Raw genomic sequence first — 19,690 nt, forward strand, 5'->3', positions numbered from 1 at the left:
ACTTCCTAAAACTTGAAGGGATGAGTTTTTCTTATTGAATGAATGTTAAACAGTCAATAAAACTGGGCTGGAATTTCACTTGTCTCTGATTATTTTTGTTTTTGTAGTCATGAAAACTGAGAAATAGTTTCTCATTTAGAAAAAAACATTTTTTAAATTGCAAATCTGTAAAAATAAACATTTTTTATTATGGGGTAAACATCTGAAGTTAATTGCAATATTAAAATTTCTACACATCTACAACAAGCACCCAACATTTCATTATTATAGCAATATATCTTACATAAGTACAGTAAAATAGGTTGTTTATATACTTTCTTGAGTACCATTCCAGTGAATGACTTGAGTGAGAGTTTCAGGTAAATGTGGGTTAGGCAATTTGACATTTTGGAGAAAAATAATTGTTTTATATAAACACTGCAATTTAAAATAAATTCTAAAATGTTTTGGTGCTAGGATGAGGTGGGATCTTTTTTGGCTGTGTTGAAACTTTTATTTCTCAAAATTACAAACACTTTTTGCATTACATGATCAACAAATAATTGACTGGTGCAAACCACAAAGAAGAAAACAGGTAGTCGCTGGAGAATCATGGTATGTCATGTTTTTTAATGACTTATTGGATTAGCAAATTTATTCATGCATGATTTTAATTGTGTTTCTTATTTAGTGAAAACACAGCAATTGCTAAAGTTAGTTTTTTCTACATTAGTGGAATATTGGCAAAGTTTTGCACACATTTGTGATGGAAACACTACTGCAATATTGTCAAGAGAAGCAACCTAGTCTGATTGAAAAAAATGGTCACACAACTGAAAAATTGCACCCACTTTGTCTAGATTATTAGTATTTTTATAATCCTTGACTTCAGACATAAGCCAATCTACCTATGGAGTTAGAAGACCCAGCAAAATTTCATCCATCGATCCATTTTCTTGCACCCTTATCTCTAGTGGGGTCTGCAGGGGTGCTGGTGCCCATCTTCAGCGAGACATTTCAGGTGAGACGCGGTGTACACCCTGGACAGGTCACCAGTCTGTTGCAGCCTAGCAAAGTTAAGAAAGGTAGGTTTCAAGTTTGGCTAATGGTGTCGGTGCCCTGAATCAAATTTTGCTCAGGCCCCACAAAGTCTTGGAGATGTTTTGAGAGATGAGCATTAACAATTAAACCTTGTTACGGTTTAATAGGTTAATAAATTAGCTTTTATATGCGGTTAGCAAACCAACTTTTTACCCATCAATAGACAGTAGTGGTAATTTGGTCATATATATCAACGTCTTTGCTACTTTGCTAACCACCGAAAGTTCCAGATTTTCCTGTCACGTGATCCCTAATTGCGCACGCAACTGACCGTTAAGTGCGAGTGACGTCAGAGCACCGGCGGTTAGTCTGAGTTGCGGTGATCATGGCGGAGGATGTGACCGTTTCAGAGGAGACTTTAACCGGTGCCTTGAGTCTGTTGGTCAGTTTGGGTCAAATATTACTCCAGAATGCCCAGCAGGAAGCAGCAGGTAGGAAAAACTTTAAAAATAGCTTTATATTCAATGTTATAATGTCGTGTAAATAACTAATTAGCACTAATTATGTTGCATTTATTTTCATTTTATTTAGTTTAACCTAGTGACGCTTGAATATATTAATTTATATATTTTACCACTTTAACAAAGTTGGTGTAAACTCACTTTTATATTGAATAAATATGGATATTTTAACTTTATTTTCTGACTCAATTCTTGAGGAATTCCTCAAGAATTCCTGACATCAAATCCTTGGATTAAAATACCGGACTGGCTTGTCTAATCTAATCCCTGTCATGCCTGTTTCCAACATAAAGGCATTGCACAAATCCGCCTGACCTTTACAAAGCGTCTTTGTTTTTCTATTTCTTCAGCATCTCTGCAGACTTTTGTTCCTCATAAGATCACTACTTTATTTGGTTTGATCACAGCCGGGGAAAATTTCTACAGAAGGTAAAAAAACAAACACGTCATTTAGGGGGTTTTTTGTATCTTAAAGTGTTTTTACATTTTTGAAATGGATTTTGAAGAAAGTCTGTTTTTGAGCAGAATTGGAGTGAAGACAAAAGGTGAAGCAGAGGCTGTTTGGCAGAAATTATACCAGTAAGTCTGACGAAATGTGATTAAAGTGTTCAACACAACAAATCCTATAATGAATCATATTTATCTGTTCATACTTTTAAAATAAGCTGAAAGTGGCCGATTTAGTTTTAGAATTGATATTTTGACATGAAAATATAAGCACTTACATTAAATAATTTATTTTTCCCAGCCATCCAGCAGTCAGAGAGCAAGTAGAAGAATTTCTGAAACTGGAGGTCTGTATATATTTTACAAATTTTTCCTTTATATATATATATATATATATATATATATATATATTACATACTGTATATATACAGTATAAAAATTCCCTTCTCACCCACCGCGGGTGGTTCTTATCCTCTGAGCTCGGGTCCTCTACCAGAGGCCTGGGAGCTTGAGGGTTCTGCGCAGTATCTTGGCTGTGCCAAGGACTGCACATTTCTGGACTGAGATGTCTGATGTTGTTCCTGGGATCTGTTGTAGCCATTGGTCCAGTATATATATATATATACTGTATATATATATATGGTAGTTTTTTTGTAGTAAATCTGTAAAATTATTTTTATTATTTGGTTTTTGTTTTGAAACTGAATATATTGGTTTTCAAATATGGGTAGAGTATCCAAAATGGTACTAAACTTCAATATGCTTTTACTCAAGTAAAAGTAAAAAGTAGCCATTCAAGAAATTACTCGAGCAATCTTCCAGACAATCATTTAATATTTAAAAGTTCCATAATCCGATGGACAAAAATTTTAGCTTCTTTGGAAATTCTTGTTATTTTAAGGATTAAAACGAAAACAGTTCATATAAAAACTAGAAATACCAAATAACAAAATGTGGCTAAAGTTCTAAATAAATTTCTTTCAATAAAAAACTTATGAAACTTGAGCAAAAACTGCAGGTGTGTCTGTGTCTGGTGAAATTTTGGTTAAAACAAGGTTATTCATTCTTTGAGTAGAAAATCCAGAAGGTTTACTCAAGCAAAAGTAGCGATACTTCATAATAAAGTTACTCGGGTAAATGTAACTAGTTACTATTCAGCTTATCTTGCTTCTAGATTTGACATTTTTGCTTTTAAGTTTCTGTTTTCTCTTCAAGCAACATATAAATTCTGGCACTTGTCATCGTTTTGCACAAATATGAAAGCCCAATTTAAACAAAACAAGCATAATTTACTTAACTTTTTACTTTTCTGGTTAATTTTGCAGAATGAATGGGACTCCTTCCTGCAGAGCGTGGACAAAGATTTGCAGACGACTGATGAGCAGCTATCAGGAACAAAGCCAGCAGACAGCTTAAGTCCCAACTCTGTATTCACTGATGCACGATCAAAAGAGCAAGTTTTTATACATTAGTCATTCCAAGTCACTCCCATTGGTTTACCTGAGTGTATAAAGTAATATTTTTGGTTATTTTCTTTAAAGGAGTGTGACTCTGGGTCAGTTCTTGGGTCAGAAGCTGCTGCTGGTTCTCATTGGAAATTTTGGATGGCTGCCATGACGGGACCATGTGGCTGAGCTGGAGACCAATCAGGTCAGTTCACCTTCTGTGGTTTGTTTCAAAATCCCCCCAAATGGACAAAAAGTTGGAAAAAGTTAGAAAAATCATCTTCAAGTGAATCCAAAGAGAATTGTGAAGCAGTTTCATGATTTTGTTTTGCTCTGCAGACCCTCCTGGAGGCCCAGTCAGTGCGGGTCATGGTGGTTTCCTTCGGCAGTTTGGAGGGAGCTCAGCTGTGGCTGGAACAGACAGGATGTACCTTCGAAATGCTGCTGGATTCACAAAAAAGGGTCAGCATTAAACTAAAGCACTTAATTGTAAAAGTAACAGGAGTTAAAACAATCTAAAGTGATAAATTAACTGAAAACGTTTGTCATCAACTATAGAAATGGCTTTGATTCAGAAAAAAACAGTCGGTTTGGGAGTTGACTAAAGGTTTTAGCAGCTGTTTAATGGCGTCATTAAAGCTCAATGAGCCCAGTGTCCAGGCCATTCAGTCACCAGTTGCCATGGAGACAGTCATGCTGACTTCATAAACCCTTCCTGGTCCAGGTCTACCGGAGTTTTGGGCTTGGCTCCTCCTTCTCCAAGGTGTTGAAGTTCAGCTGCCTGATGCAGTTGTCGGAGTTCAGCGCTGCAGACAGAGACTTCCCTGATTTCCCACATCGCCTGCTGGAAGACATTTATCAGGTATAAAGCATCATTTTATGGAGCTCATGCAGGACACGGGTTTTTGGTGCCTTTGGTTAAATATTTTTAAGATGTTTACTTTTTTTTCTGAAAAGTTTTATTCCACAAAAGTGACTGGATTAAACCCTGGTATTCCATGAAAATGCTTTGTGAACATGAACTGCTTTCAGCTAGAAACACCATTCAAGCTTTTAGCAATTAACAGAACTAATTGACTCAAATTTTCAACAAACTACCATCTTTTTCTAACGGTACATTTCATTTTACAATGGGACTCTATTGATGAAATCTTTAAAGGTGAGCTATTATGCTTCCTTGAACAGGTCAGAAAAGGTCTATGGTCTACACAAAACATGTTCATTACATTTTAGCCTCTTGTGACCTTAAATTCAAATAAGCTGCTGCTGGCCATGCCCCCCAACTTAGCGTTTATACTCACACGTGAAAATAGCTGCAAACAGATGTACAATTACATAACCTTACATCTTTGAAAAGCACAAGTGGAACCTCCTGCACAACCAACAAAAATGTAGCAAGTGAGAAATCCTTTAATCTCCATGGCAACCATCCAGCTGTACAAATCATCTTGATGGACTTAGCCCTCCTTCGAGACATGATTCCTCCTCAGAGCTGCAGTTTCCAAGCTTCTAAACTTCTGCCTCACAGAGCAACCCTCCCCCTGTGGTTCTCCACTAGGGTCCTTCAGACTAGCCAGCCACAAACAGCAAAAACCCCTGGTGGAACTGTGCATCTGCTGAGCTTGCTATAGTAGCTATGTTGTTAAAGTGTTAATAGAGGAGAGATGTGATGACTTCCTGAATGCGGAGTTTCAGAAAGGGCAGAAGTTTCTTAAAGAGAGACAGGCTCAATTTCAAGGCGTTAAATTAGAAAGTCAAATTTCCTATAAGTCATATTTGATACATATAGCATTTTTATAACAACTGAAGGGGACATAATCACTTGATTGTGCAATAAAACGACACTGTGTGCTTGGAAAACACATAATGCTTTCTTTTTAACAATCGTGAGGTTATTGAGACACCAAAAAACATTAACTTATTAACAGCTGGATGTTCTTTTAGTGCTTGAGCTACTTTTAGAAGCAGTTGAGACCCAAATAGAATTATAAAAATATGCAAAACATGAATTTTATGTAATAGGTCTCCTTTAAACTACCATTGTGATTAAATTCACTAACTCCAGCTTTGCTTTCTAACTTAACTAAACTCTTTCTTTTCTAAAAAATGCCTGACTTCGTGCTCTACCTCCACTGGCTTGCAGCATTCAGTCCTCTGACGTAGCGACATTGGAAAATCACTTGGGTTGTGCTGTGATTTTACAGCAATAAAGTGTTTTTTTTAAATTTGTGCTGGGTTCGATTTTCCTTTCAATCGGTTGTGGGATTTACATCACAGCCAAGCTAAATCACGCTCCAGTTGTAACTCCAAGAAACCAGTGGCATTTGCTTTTCTGTTGTGGTGCCAGCTATTGGTAACACAAGGGGAACACAATGTATTTTTCCCCAGTGAACAAGAAGGTTGTAATATATGAAGCTCTATTTGTGCTGCTGCTGCTTTAACAAGATAGAAACTATCAATGTGGTAACTAATAGTTTATAGCAACAGTTTTTTTTTTTGTTCCATTTTTTTCTCCGAAGAGTTTTTGCGGCGCTAGTGGCTCGTATTTTTTCTACAGTAGGCAGACAGGAAGGAGGGTGAGTCGAACCCGCGACGTCCGCGTCGAGGACTAAGGCCTCCAAACGTGGGGCGTGCTAACCCGCTGCGCCACCACAGCACGCCCCTATAGCAACAGTTTTAACTGGATTTTAAATGTGAAGCAGGCCTATTGGATCCTGAGGCAGTTTATTCAACTTCCAAATTCAAATTTCTAACGTCTTGGTTTACTGGGAATGTGGGAAAAAAAAATATTTTCCACTAAATCAATTCTTCCGTCAATCAGGGAATCAACTCTTTGATTTCTAAAATTAAACTTAACTTTTCTTCTTTTTTTGTTTTAAATTGATTTATGAATCTATCGCACTTTTCAGCTCGTTGTTCTTGTTTTTAAGCTTCTAGGTTTAGTTTGTCCACTACTTCCTCTCACGTTTCTCTGTTTTTATTAATCAGCTAGACATACGCTTTTAATCCATTAAGTTAACCTTGAGTTTCAGCAATGGCCTCTAACTAACAGCATTCACACAGCACTTTCATCAAGAAATAAAATGTTCCTATTATCTCTCATTTCATTTCAGCTTTGCTTACACTTTATGGGGAGCTTAAATATCTTTATATTATTTTTATATTAATTTAAAAAAAAAAATGATGTCACTTTAAACCATACAGTTTCTGTTATATTGCTCTATGGCTGCAAAAAAACATGTTTGAAACTGAGAATCGTAAGCATATTTCCTTGCTATTATTGGCTTATTAGTGGACATCTAACTTTAAATTATGCTAAATAGTTTCTTATCTTGCCATAGTCATTATCTTCTGTATTAAAAAGGGGGTTTAACTACTCTGTACTATTTAAAAATAATAATTTCAGTGAAACTAACTGAGCAGCGGTCCAGATCAAGTCTTTTCCAACTTTCCATCTCTGTTTTATTTATTTTACTTATATTTTTAGCTGGGCGGGGATTTTTTACTGGACGAAACGGGAAAGGTGCTTCTCTCTCATCCGTCTAAAAACCCTCTGGACAGACCGAGTTTGAAAGACGTCCTGCAAGTCGCTGAGGATGACTCCACCAGCAGCTATGAAGATAATAATGAACAAAAGCCGTAAAAAACATTGATACCACAGAAGAAGACCGGCTCTTTGACGCACATGGATGACGTCTCGTCTTACACTCGTTACGAAGAGATGCGACTGATGGAGAACTGTGCAGAAAAGATGAAACTGATCTTCTTTTGTCATGTCAATGTTGTGATTTAAAACGAAAAGTCATATTTATTTGTTATTTAACAAAAAATATACAGTTGAAACCAGATATTTGCTTACACCATATAAAAAGCATCATTCTGTTCTGCACATCAACCTCGGAACCAAAGTAAAACACTCTGTGAACCCAGTCTTAACATAAACTGAAAGGCCGCTCTGGAGGAAGAAGCCAAAACACCAGAAACAACAATAAAAAGAAAGATAATAGCTTCAATATTTGGAAGCATGGCTAATGCGGACCAAATGCCCGCTCCCATTGCTAAAACTACAAGCAGACTACAATGTTAGAACAACGCAGAAAATCGACATCATCGTTAACAATTTCTCCTTCTGTTTGCTGATTGGCCAGATTTAAAATCTACTGGAGGGAATCCAAGTGAATGGGGGAAAGTCCAGACTGCTGTAAGTGAGATTGCACAGGAGGGAAACATCCAGGCTTATGCAAGACATCAGTAATTTAAAAATGTTTACTGAAAAAAAACAATGCAATCTGGGTACAGAATAAACATAATTAGCTGCAACGCTTTAGGTTTGGAGAACGTGAGAAGAGGAAACAGAACTGCTGCGTCTCCCACTTCAAAATAAGAGCACAAATATCAATGTTTATATACTTCAGGAATCAAGCAGATAACCAGAACTTGAGTTTATTCAACTTACAAAGCTGCCAAGAAAATTAGTACTTTGCAATTTATCCAGAAAAATACATTTAGGGGAAACAAAGTGCGCTAAACGTTTTCAGAGCGCTAAACACAAACACTGTTAGAGAAAATTAAGGGTGCAAACCGAACTGTGTTGCACCAGTTCTGTCAGGAAAAATGGGCCAGAACTCCACAAAGCTATTACTAGGAGCTTATCGAAGGAAAACATTTGACCCAAACTATAAGTTTAGAATGTAAGTCTGATAAATGCAAACAGGAGAAGAAAAGATTCATGTCATTATTCTGGCATTTAGTTAATAAAAATGATTTTTTACATGATGTTTTGCCTTTAGATGCAGTGTATGTAAACATCTTTCAACTGTATGCTCAGTACTTAATTATACATTCATACACATTCATAATCTTAGAGGCATAATAACAGCAGCAGATATTAGGAGTAGGTTTGTAAAGGTGATTGACTTTATTGTTGAATAATCAAGCATCACAAAGCTACGACTTACTGCTTAATTAAACTAATTATGTTTCTTATGGAAGGAACAGCAAAAATATTTAAGTAGTGTAGATACATTTTCATTCAGCATGTCTCCAATACCCAACTTATCTCCAAAAATAAATGTACTGTTGGTATTTATGATGAATACTTCCACTGAAATCTGATCTACTGTTTCTAAGCTTGTACCAAGGAAAATAAAAGCCCAAGCTGTCATTTTACTTTCTTGTTTTGCAGACAAAATAAGTCATGTTTTTGAGAAAGTCATATTTGCAGACTGTGCAGAAGTCAAGCTTAATCTCCTCCGGACAAAAGAATGTGGGTTAATCAGCAGTTTAGCAGGACTCAGCACCAGCCCTTATTAAAAACATTTCTGCTACTTCTTAACTCCTCCTAAGGCCCAAGCACACACTGATGGAGATCGTTAAAGGGTTTGGTATGTGCTGATTCCCAAGAAAGTTCCTCCATCTTTCAGTTTTTACCCTTGTTTGGAAATCCTGATCCAATATTTAGAGTTCCCTGAATGTAATCAGCAGTTTTAACTGGCTTACAGTCATATTTATGCAGCTGCATGAACAACAATGATTAAAGCACAAACACACAGAGCAAAGTGTTTCACTCCATCGTCGACACATACAGTACATTTCAGTCGATACCATTAAGTATTTAGATGCTTACTTGCTTATTTAATGCTGAAATAATTGTACACTTTGTGTATTTGGTTCCAATACGTTGCACTATGACCACTCTTCTTTGCTCGGTTTGTACAGTTTATTTCAGTTAGATGGTTTTGTTGCACAACCCTGGCCTTTCACACATACTTCACAATTTTTCACTTGGGTTGAGCTTGATGCTTTGTGTAAGTCAGGGTTCTGCACTTTTAGCTGCGTCTCTGCTCCAAAACACCTGAATCAAATGATTAAGAGTTAATGCAAAATGTACTGACATGTCAGTGAGTTTCAGTCTTTTGGTTCCGGTGTGTTGGAGCAGGAATGCCTCCATTAGTTTCAGGACAGGGGCAGTTGAGGACTGGAGTTGTGGACTCATGTTGATGGGTAAAATATTTGTTTTAATATTTCTGTGGGAAGCTATCCCTGTCGGAACACCTTATTTCCAAGTTTACAGCATCTGACCGAATCTGTTTGAAACCCCAATTTCTCCAGATTTTTACCCTACTGTGGACCACAAACAATCAAAACAGAAAAAACTCAACACCTCCAAGCTTTGGCTTAAACAAATGTCTTTTGTCAACTTGACATCAAATTATAGCATCAGAACATATTTTTGAATCGGGAATAGAGTTTAAAATACTTCTGTTTTTTTACAAATCAGGGAATGGCTTCACACCAAAATACATTAAAGATCATTAAAAATCTGTTGCTGAAACACTATTCTGTTTTTAGCCTCCTGCAATCTGGAACAAACTTCCAGAAAACTACAAAACTGCCGAAACACTGAGTTTGTTTATATCATGGCTAAAAACTCACCTAGTTTAGTTTCCTTTGATTGCTAGTAATTGGAATATTGATCAACATATTTGATGTAGATGATATTTGATAAATTGTAATGTGCTATACTTTTATGAAATGTGCTAAACAAATTAACTTGACTTGGATAAAGCAGGTTAATGTGAAATTCTCAACCATGTCAGAAACTGGATTTCTTCCAGGAAACCAACTAATTGAAATTAATTGTACCAATTTGGCCATGTGTAGCTGGTAAAGACCCACAAGTATTATGTCAGAAGCTTGCTGATGTCTACCAAAAGAATGTGTCTGATTCTTGCTTTAAGAATCTCCCTTTGCTTGTTGCAAGAAAATCAGTCAAATGGATTACCATAAATCCAAAATTACTATGAAATTCATGCCTAAGATGAATGTACATAAACGTCTCTCCAGAACTCTGCGTTGGTACTAGACTGTGTTGTATGCTACAATAACTTATGTGATAATGATTAAATAAAATGTTTTCTTTTTTTTATTTCTAAAGAGCTACACATTCAGGTTTCAATTACTGGCATTATTGGGAAAAAACAAACAGTTTTTTAAGAGTTCATTTCAAAGTGCCACCCTGTCGTCAAACTCGCAGACATAGTTCATGATCCGGTCGCAGTAGTGGTCCCACCAGTCCCCGTCGTCCGACGACATGGCCACACAGTTTTCTCGTTTTCCTCCGTCCGGCTGACTGGACAGGAAGTGCTTACGCCACTGGAAGTACGAGACCCGTGTTCCGTCGTCGAAGAGGTACAGCCCCTCGGAGCGCAGGTCGTTGACGCCCAGCCAGACGGGCCAGTTCCCCGGGCTGAAGAAGCCCTTGACGTACGCCGCCAGGGCCTCCTGCTCCTTGCGGTCGCGCGGCATCGCCAAGCGTCCGCCACGTTCCAGGCACTTCCTGGATGCTCCCGCGTAGTCGGCTAAGTTGTTGTACACCAGGTAACATTTGTAGCCCAATCTTTGTCCTTTGTGGCAGCCTAGGATGCAGAAAATAAACTGAGAACCAGCGTTATAACAGATTTGGGTTTTTCATTATAGTTTAGTTTTATTTCACTGTAACTTTTTGTCGAATTCAATTAGTTTTTAGAATTTATTTGCTAGTGTTTATTAGTTAAATATTTAGTTTTGGATTAGTTTTTATTAGTTATAGTAGTAGTTTTAATTTTTTCATATTTTGGGTAATTTTTAGGTGCAAAATTCAAAAAGACCAAAGTATCTTGGTTATACATCGGCTGTTTATCATTTTTCCTTGTTTCCCTCTCTCTCATTTTTTATTTATTTATTTTTACAAAAAACTGGATGATAAAAGTCTTCAGTCTGGTGTTTTGGTCTCAACTAGCCTTATTTCTGAAGGACAGTTTTGTTTACAGAGACTTCATAATTCATTTATGAATGAATTATACCAATTGGTCCTCAGACCGGTACCGGTCCGCGGCCCGGAGGTTGGGGACCACTAATATAAATCACTCTGTTTTTAGTGAAGAAGCCTGTTTCAAATGTTTTCAAGAATAGTATTTGTGTTTGTGGCGCTTTGAATGCTGCACCATGCAGTCATAGCCTTACATATAAAAACAAGTAATAAATCTTTTATTATAATTTTTATCGTTATAACAGTACCAACAAATGTCGTGATAAAAGTCCAAATCGTTCACCCCTAAATCAGTGTATTTATTCTTTTACTGAATTATTTGCTTATCTTGAAGATTGTTCTTCAGAAACAAAATCTCACCAAGTATTTTTGGTCTAGTTTCCAGTGCAAATATCTTGGATCACTTGAAATAAGACAAAACTAATTTACAAGTAATTTTTCAACAAGATATAGGAGCTTCTCTTAAGTCAGTAATTTCTTAATATTGATGAAAAACTCCCAGATTATTTCACTTATAACATGGAAAAAATGTCTTGTTATAAGTAAATTATCTGCTAGTGGAGCAAGTACTTTTTCATCAAATTTAAGGAATAATTTAAAAAAGAAAACAAGCCCCTATTTGTGGCTGAAAAGTTACTTTTATGTAATTTTTTCTTACTTAAAGCGTACCAGTATATTTGAAATGGAAACTAGACCAAAGTTACTTGGCAAGATTTTGTGATTTTTGTAAATAAGCCATTTGTCTTGAGAATTCAGGGACTTTTGAACTTTTAATGATTCACCTCAGAGACAAAAGACTTCCCAAACAAACAACGTCAGCGTTTCTGTAGAAATGGTCTTCATGCAAAGAAATTTGGTTCCTTGGATGCAAAACATTAAATAATATGGGATGACTCACTAGGTAAATAGAAACCTTGGGTGAATTCGGTGGCATAACATACAGTTGTGTCATCATCCATCCAACAAAAGCTAAGCCAAAATGCAAGCACCGTTTATGGAAACAAAAACAAAGTCCACCCTGACACCCTGCTTTTAAAAATAAGGGAAATAATTGATCATCTGGAAACGTTGGAAGGTTTTCGTTGGGTTTTAACTCGATGAGGATGTTGACTTCTGTCTATTTTCAGGCAGACCCAGGACCAAAATCGTAGATATCCATATTCAAGTACCTCCACCACCATGTGGATGGTGCAAATCAAATAAGGGTTTTAGACTAATGTTTGGTACCATTTCTTCCACATTTTTGATTTAAATACACCTACTTGCTTATTGTGTGCATTCCTACAAAAGAAAACAAACAAATTGCACCCCCTCGCTGTGTTTCTTTTGTTTCGGTTATCACAAACATCTCAGTGATCCTCTGATAACCGTGTTGTTTGACACTTCAGCATTCTCCATGCGCTCATCTATCTACAGCAGACTGAATTATAAAAGCCCCTGAGGGGAAACGTGCCAGAACATGCTGCAGAGTTGGGTTCAATTTATTTTATTTTTGGCAATCTTCCCTCCAGAGCTGTGTTTCTTTTCATGCCTGTAGCAGCTCCTGTTATTTGCATAGCAACCAAACACAGCAAAGCTATAATTTTCCAAGGTACAAAGCATAACATAACCGCAGGCTTTCTTTTGATATTTTCCTAATGCGACAATTTCTTTTTAGAGTTTCTGGTGTTGGCAGAGTTCTACCTTTCTGATGCAAACATCACAGTTATTTGCATGTTACCTCATGAGTTTTATTTTCCATGACAGCAAAAAAAGACAAACTGATCCAGAGCTAGAACCTAGAAACTGAACAGAATGTGGGTAAAACCTTTCCAGTTATAGATAAAAACATGACTAAATATTAAAATATAACATGATTGGTATGATTAAAGCTATTGTTTCTCCATATAAATACTGATAAATTTAAATTCATATTTGCAAACCCTCAAAAATGGTTAGGAATGCTGCTTTAACAATTTTTTCCCACATTTATCTTAAAATCTTAAATGACTATAATATGGAAGTTGCCCTTAAAAACATTTGTATTTTTTCTTGCAGGACTTTTGTGTCAAGCAAAAGTTTAAATGAGCGCACACGTCTTTGCATTTTGTGACATGAGGAGTTGAGGCTACCGCTAACTAGCCGCAAATATACCATTGGTAGCTAGCCAGCTAGCTTTTTTGCATCTACGTCTCACTTCTGTTGCCGACCGATATGGATACTATAAACTTAAAGCACAAAGCCAAGAGCTATGAAACAAACTCCAGAAATTTAAGTTTTTCTTTGCTTGATTGTAATACAGCTGGATCCCATAATGGTCTCCTATTTTTATAGTTTTTTTCTGTCTTAAATTTCATTTAAAGTGGCATTAAAAAGTCTTAAATTTGAATACTGCAGAATATTGCAATCAAACTCAAGGTCTGTTCTGAGGCTTGAAAAAGTCTGTAATACCTTCCAGTCTCCCAATCTCCTTGCGATTGTCCTTGCTGTGTCGGTAGACCTCCTGGATGTTGTCCTCCAAATCTCCAACTTTAGCTGTTTAAAGGAGGAAAAGACGGATAAATAAAACATTCTGGAGTGTTTCTGGAATAACTTCTACCACTATTTTGAACCTCACCATCCAGCTTGGAGAGTCGGTCGATTAGCTGGCTGACTTTAACATCCAGAGTGTAATGACCAACGTTCAGCTTGTGGATGGCCTGGTCTATGCCGGCTAGCCTAGATACTGAGAAAACAGAAAAGAACTGGAAAAATGACCCAAACGAATGTGGAAATTTTGATTCTTCTGAGAAAATAAGACTGTTGCTGCTGGATGGTTGGTTAACCTGACTAAACCAACCCACAGATTCCACTATGTGATTCGTTTTTGATAGACCAACACAGAATGGTGCACGATTGTAAAATGGAGTAAAAAAAATGATACTGAAATCTGAAAAGTGTGGAAGCCACAGTCGAAGCATCTGGTGGTACATTTCCAGCAGCTTCCTGCATCTGAAGGGATTTTTGTTTAAATAGCTGAAGCTTAATCACATCAGACATAGACTGTCAATTGGATTCAGTTCCGGACTTTGACTGGACCATTTCAAGACAGGATTCTTCTTCGATCTAAACTTTTTCATTGTAGTTTTGGATGTTTGTTCAGGTCTATTTACCTAAATCAATTCCACCTTCAGCTTTGACCAGATTCCCTGTTGCTGCCGTAGATTGCCGCATCATGATGCTGCCATCACTGTTTCACAGTGGTAACACTGCAGACGTCTGATACTGGTTGCACTGGATTTTATTTCAGACTGCTCTTCATATTTTTATTCAGATTATTTGAGTTGGTCTGTCACAAAAAAAACAAATAAAATTCACCAAATTTGTTTTTGTAATACAACAAAACAGTCCCAGGAGTGATAACTTTTTATACTACACGCACCATTCTCAGCAGATTTTATAATGAAAGAAGTATTTTAAGGGTGGAGGACGTTACTTACAGACGTAGTTGTACGAGTTTTCGAAGTCTGACGCTTGGCTGGTCGGCTCTGGTTCTGGTTCTGGAAAGATATCAGGAACGTCGCCTCTGGTCCTCTTCACCTCCACCACAGATTCCTGACAAACAGACAGATCTCCATGTTACCACAACAGACTGTTTGGTACTAAATCTTTGTCTTATTTTCTGATTTGGAAACAAATCCAGGTTTGTTCATGTAGACTTAACCTATTTTTTAAAGAACACAAAAGAGAAATATTCAAAATATTCTAGATTTTCCAACAATTTAGGAACTGAATGGACCCATTTTATTTAATATTTTAGTGCTTGACATCTAATTAGATGTGTAGTTGAATTTAAAAGCTTATACAGTACCACTCCTAATTTCTTTCTTTGTAAAATCCTCTAAAGTGTTTGAGTTCCTTAAAAATGTTGCTGTTTCATTCATTTTCAGTATGGTTACTGCACCTGACCATTATAGGCTACTGTGCAGCAAAAATTAGGACAGGTTCTGGTCCAATCAGCACAATATGTTATAAATTTATAGTTTCTAATATTATGTCTGTAATATATTTCTGTGAAACAAATTTAATGCAGCATAAAAAAGTTTTAGAAAGTGAATAAGTGGGAAGAAATCATAAGTATCTTTTTAAATGAAACCTCGTTAAGATGGAAATACTGATTTTTTTTTTCTGCAAATCTGAATCAGAAAGACATGAACACTAGTCATTTGGTTATTAATCACAATTCATATCAGTCATTGCAACATTCACCAAAATCATTACATGTCCCATGATTTTCTTGATAATATGAACTCCTAGCATTGTTTCGCATCCAACTAACTTGGATACAAAAAGGAGAAACTTACCAGTTTTACTCAGAACAATCAGTGTAAAGTAGTTTTACCTAAAGTATTCAGAGGAGAAAATATGGCTTAGTGACTCCAATTAATGAGTAATTCCAACATGACGTCACGGTTATTTATTTGACCTTAATTAAAGTGATGATTACAAATATTTCGGTCAAAATCCATGAAAAAAGGGTGTAAAGGGAAAAAATAAATCAAGTAATTTTAGTTATATAATAAATCAGTGTGATTTGTAGAGTTACTAAATGGTAAATTCAATCTACCCAATCAAAAGTATAAAGAAAAACTCTGGAGAAGTACTGGCTAAAACCAGCTGGAAGATTAAAAGAAGCTTTGGCTGCTTAAAAGTAAACTTTAAAGTGAAAAGAAAGAAGACTCATGACTTTTCCCCTTAATATTTCCCAGTGAATTATTGGCTGATTGAGCAAGAGTCTCAAACACTCACCACTGCCAATGTCTGCTTCCCTAGACATGTCATCTGTAATTATTTGGGAATCACCGAGACTCATGACTCCATCTCCTACAGCTTATGAGGCGCAAATCATTTTCAGTTTTTGTAATGTACAGGGAGTGTGGATTGCAGTTTTTAAATCAAAACAGAGCAGAATGAAGGCTATAGTTTAAAAAAATAAAAGTACATGAAAACGTTCTGACCTCTGTTGGTGCAGCGTCGATCATCTCTGTTGGAAGAGCCAGAAAACATAAACACAGGAATGTGTACGATGTGGCAGCTGGTCCCATTTTACTCCTTTCAGTAACTCTTCTCTTCCTTCAGCAGCTAAACCTCTCTGAGCCGCTCTGCAAACTCTCCCTCCTCTTTCCCTCATGGAACAGCAGCTGGAATCTCTTTCCCATTAGACATGTGAATGGGAGGGCGCACACACACACACCCACATGCACACACACACCCAGGTATCAAAAATCAAAACATTCCTGCTGCCTGGCTGCTGTCCTTCCTCTCCGTCTTCTCCAGCTCAGGTCTGATTTCCACCAAACAACAGGAAGTGTCTTTGTTTTTGCTTTCCCCTCCCATTTCCACGCTTTGTGAGAGCAGTGTGGATTCCCATGGATCTCTGTCCTGTGGAAACCACTTCTACCCCTAATATAACCTCTCCACTGTTGGGAAAATACACAAGCAACACCCAAGTGTGAGCTATAATAATTGATATTGTGTTAACAATGATTTCTAGTTTGCTTGCATCATTGGTGCCTATGGCAACGACTGCAAAACAAGCTCTTATTTTACTTTATTGGTGTTTTTACTCGATTGACAAATCAGTTCCTGTTACATTTACACACCAGGTAAATGCAACTTAAAATCAGATTATTTTTTTTTACCCTATCTGACCCACACTCGACTTTTTCACAGCAGTCCAGTTCCAATTATAATTATATTTGGCTACGATCACACTGCAGGTCTTAATGCTCAATTCACTTTTTTTATTTTACTTTATTTTTTGCGTGGTTGTTTTTTCCTAATATATTCAAATTGTATGTGATCTAACATGTAAACTACAAAGAACCTAAAAGTATCTTACTTTTTTTGTCTCCTTTCTGTCTTTTCAACCTTTAACCTTTTTATTGTTAAAACAGAGTGATTCCTCTCCACTGTCCCCTCATGCTTACTCAGCTGACTGTCAGAAATCTCCATGTCACCCAGAGATTTACCTATAAACAGAAAGTTTCTTGGCATGAAAAGGTAAAACTTCCCGGACAGCAGCAGTGCGAATGATAAACTTCAGAGCTGATGATGTAAATCATCTGACATAATCAGTGGAAAGAACTGTGCGGTCCGTGAATAAATGATTTAATTTGAATGGAAATTTAAAGCTTGAAATGAGATTACATGTTTGCTAGCTGTGTTATTTCTGGCTCACATCCTCACTGCACTGGATCTGATCCATCTAAGCAAACAGGTCTACTGGCAGAAACGCTTTTGTTAATTAGACTATATATCAGATCAGTGTGAAAAGCTATTTCATTATAATTGAATCAATTAGTGGGAGCAGAAATATGGGCTGTAAATCAGTTCAAGAAATAATGACAAAAGTAGTTATGTAAGAGGCCGTGTGTCTGTTTGTGTGTGCGTATGTGTTTGAGGTTGTAGCGGAAAGCGTGCCAGTTAAAACGCCTCAAGAATCCAGCAGAGTTTCCAGAGAAGCGAGCGAGGCAGCGCCCGGGCGTCGCGCCAGCGGCGGCTGGGACTTTCAGGGTCAGATGTGTTTGAGTCTGCAGGACGTCTGTTTCAGCACAGCTGTTCCAGTAACAGGAGAAATACCAGAAACATTTCCAGACCCCAACTCTGCCTTCAGAAAATTAAATGTGTCCACTTAAAAAGTCTAGCAAAGCTAACATGGAAGTGTTTTAAATATTAACCCTTAAATAATTATATATGCTACGTTATATGTTTCAGTTTAGGGATAAGCATCTGCTTTCAATTGGTCTATTTTTGTTGTGCGGTGTTAAATTCAGTATTATTGGATGCTTGATGGTTCATGTAATTAAGAATTATGTAAAAGGGTCAGTTCAGGACAGAAGAAACTGAGCCTAAAATATTTTTATGACCCAAGTAACTGTTTCCATCACACTGACGGAAATATGAAATGAAGTGTGGAGCAGAAATACATTCCTGTGACTCCATAGCATTAGCTGCTAAACGGTACAGGGAGAAAAATTAATTCTTCATATGCATTCTAGATGATAAATCAAAAACAATACATATTGTGATAGACATGTCATCAATATTCAATATATAGATTATTCACTGGACTCCGCTCCAGAACCTCACAGCATTCTGGGAGATGTAGGCAGAGGAAAAACTTTAGCAGCTAAACTTCTCACGGCTAGCTAAGCTAGGTTGGTGGCATCAACTAACTCACTCATTCTTTGGTTACCTGTTGAGTAACTTGCGCAGCAGCAGTTTCAGGTTTCGCTACCGTTAATCGTAGCTGCTTAAGAATAAAACAACCACGGAAAGGTCACGCCAACAGATCCGCAGTATTTTACATATGTAAAACAAAAAACTAATCACTAACTGACTGATATAAAACCCTTGTACCATGGTACGTTTTTCAGCACTAATGTGTTCATTAAATCAAGTAACAGCTTTACCTAGTTCAGAGGTGTTCAAGGTTTTTGTCACATTGGCCAAAATTGTTGAATCAAAAGTATTCGCAGTACAAACAGCTGGGGCGTCCAAGACTTTCTTTCACTGGGTTGTTTCCAGAACATCTAGGAAGATGTTCTGGAAACAACTAGAAACAGGGTTTAGTTCAACATCTTAAATGCTTCAGTGAAGATTTAAGGCAAAAACAGTAACTTTTCTTACTCTGAGGATTACTGACACGCACACCGTTCTGCTTTTTAAAAATTATAGACTCAGGTTATACTTTTAAACAGAGACATCCCTGTTTAATAACTGGCAATCATTTTCATTCAGTCAAATATTCTACACTTTTTTTCTACCTAAATATTTTCTGAACACAAAGCAGCCATTCATGCTCTGGAAGAGCCGGGTGGAGGCAGAACTGGACAGAGGTGCCTCAGTTCGGTGTAAGGAATAACATAAATGCACAGTTTGTTAAACTGATAGATAATAAATGCAGTTGTTAGAGAGTTATTGTCTCTGGATAAAGTCTAAATTATGACCTTTCGGTTGATCAGTTGTACTGTAAATCATTTCGACTGAAAACAGTGTAAAAGGCATTTTTTGGGCTCTCCTTCCAGGAAGCCCATTTCAACCATTTGCATGTATAATCTCATTCTTTTAGTCATTATTCAAGTTTCATGAGAATCGATGAAAGCTGAAATTTAAACAGGTTTTTAAATTAAGAGAAACGGATTGCTGCAAAGTCTATTTTTAGTCAGTGGCTCAATTGTTTGACCACATCTGGTCAACTCTTTGCCAATCTCACAACTGTATTACAAACTGAATTGACTGGAATTACTTGAATCTATATAAATTAACTTATCTAATTATATATTTCAATATAATTACATATTAATTGGACCTATTTGTTTTAAAATGAACCTTCAGAGTAAATATGTTGTGAATTGTTAGCTATAGATTAGAAAAAGCTTTGCAGTCTGGATTCTACATTGCGAGTTAGAACTAGCATAGCTTCT

The 19,690-nt window shown here is 36.8% G+C and overlaps 2 protein-coding genes across 2 annotated transcripts; one reads left to right on the forward strand and one right to left on the reverse strand.

Moving 5' to 3' along the window:
* Positions 1 to 1,011: 1,011 nt before the first annotated feature.
* Positions 1,012 to 7,727, forward strand: LOC116734666 (uncharacterized). Its single transcript, XM_075074340.1, has 9 exons — positions 1,012 to 1,511; positions 1,892 to 1,970; positions 2,067 to 2,120; positions 2,290 to 2,335; positions 3,314 to 3,441; positions 3,530 to 3,638; positions 3,773 to 3,895; positions 4,158 to 4,295; positions 6,921 to 7,727. Exons 1-9 carry the CDS (start codon positions 1,406 to 1,408, stop codon positions 7,074 to 7,076), a joined length of 939 nt encoding a protein of 312 aa, XP_074930441.1. The 5' UTR covers positions 1,012 to 1,405; the 3' UTR covers positions 7,077 to 7,727.
* A 601-nt stretch (positions 7,728 to 8,328) lies between these two features.
* clec11a (C-type lectin domain containing 11A) lies at positions 8,329 to 17,008 on the reverse strand. The gene is given in 6 exon segments (XM_032586194.1): positions 8,329 to 10,851; positions 13,674 to 13,757; positions 13,840 to 13,947; positions 14,702 to 14,816; positions 16,220 to 16,324; positions 16,327 to 17,008. Coding segments are annotated over 6 exon segments (891 nt in total). The 5' UTR covers positions 16,393 to 17,008; the 3' UTR covers positions 8,329 to 10,438.
* Positions 17,009 to 19,690: the final 2,682 nt, after the last annotated feature.

The sequence above is a fragment of the Xiphophorus hellerii genome, chromosome 15 (assembly GCF_003331165.1).
Source record: "Xiphophorus hellerii strain 12219 chromosome 15, Xiphophorus_hellerii-4.1, whole genome shotgun sequence".
In the NCBI taxonomy this organism is placed as follows: Eukaryota; Metazoa; Chordata; class Actinopteri; order Cyprinodontiformes; family Poeciliidae; genus Xiphophorus; species Xiphophorus hellerii.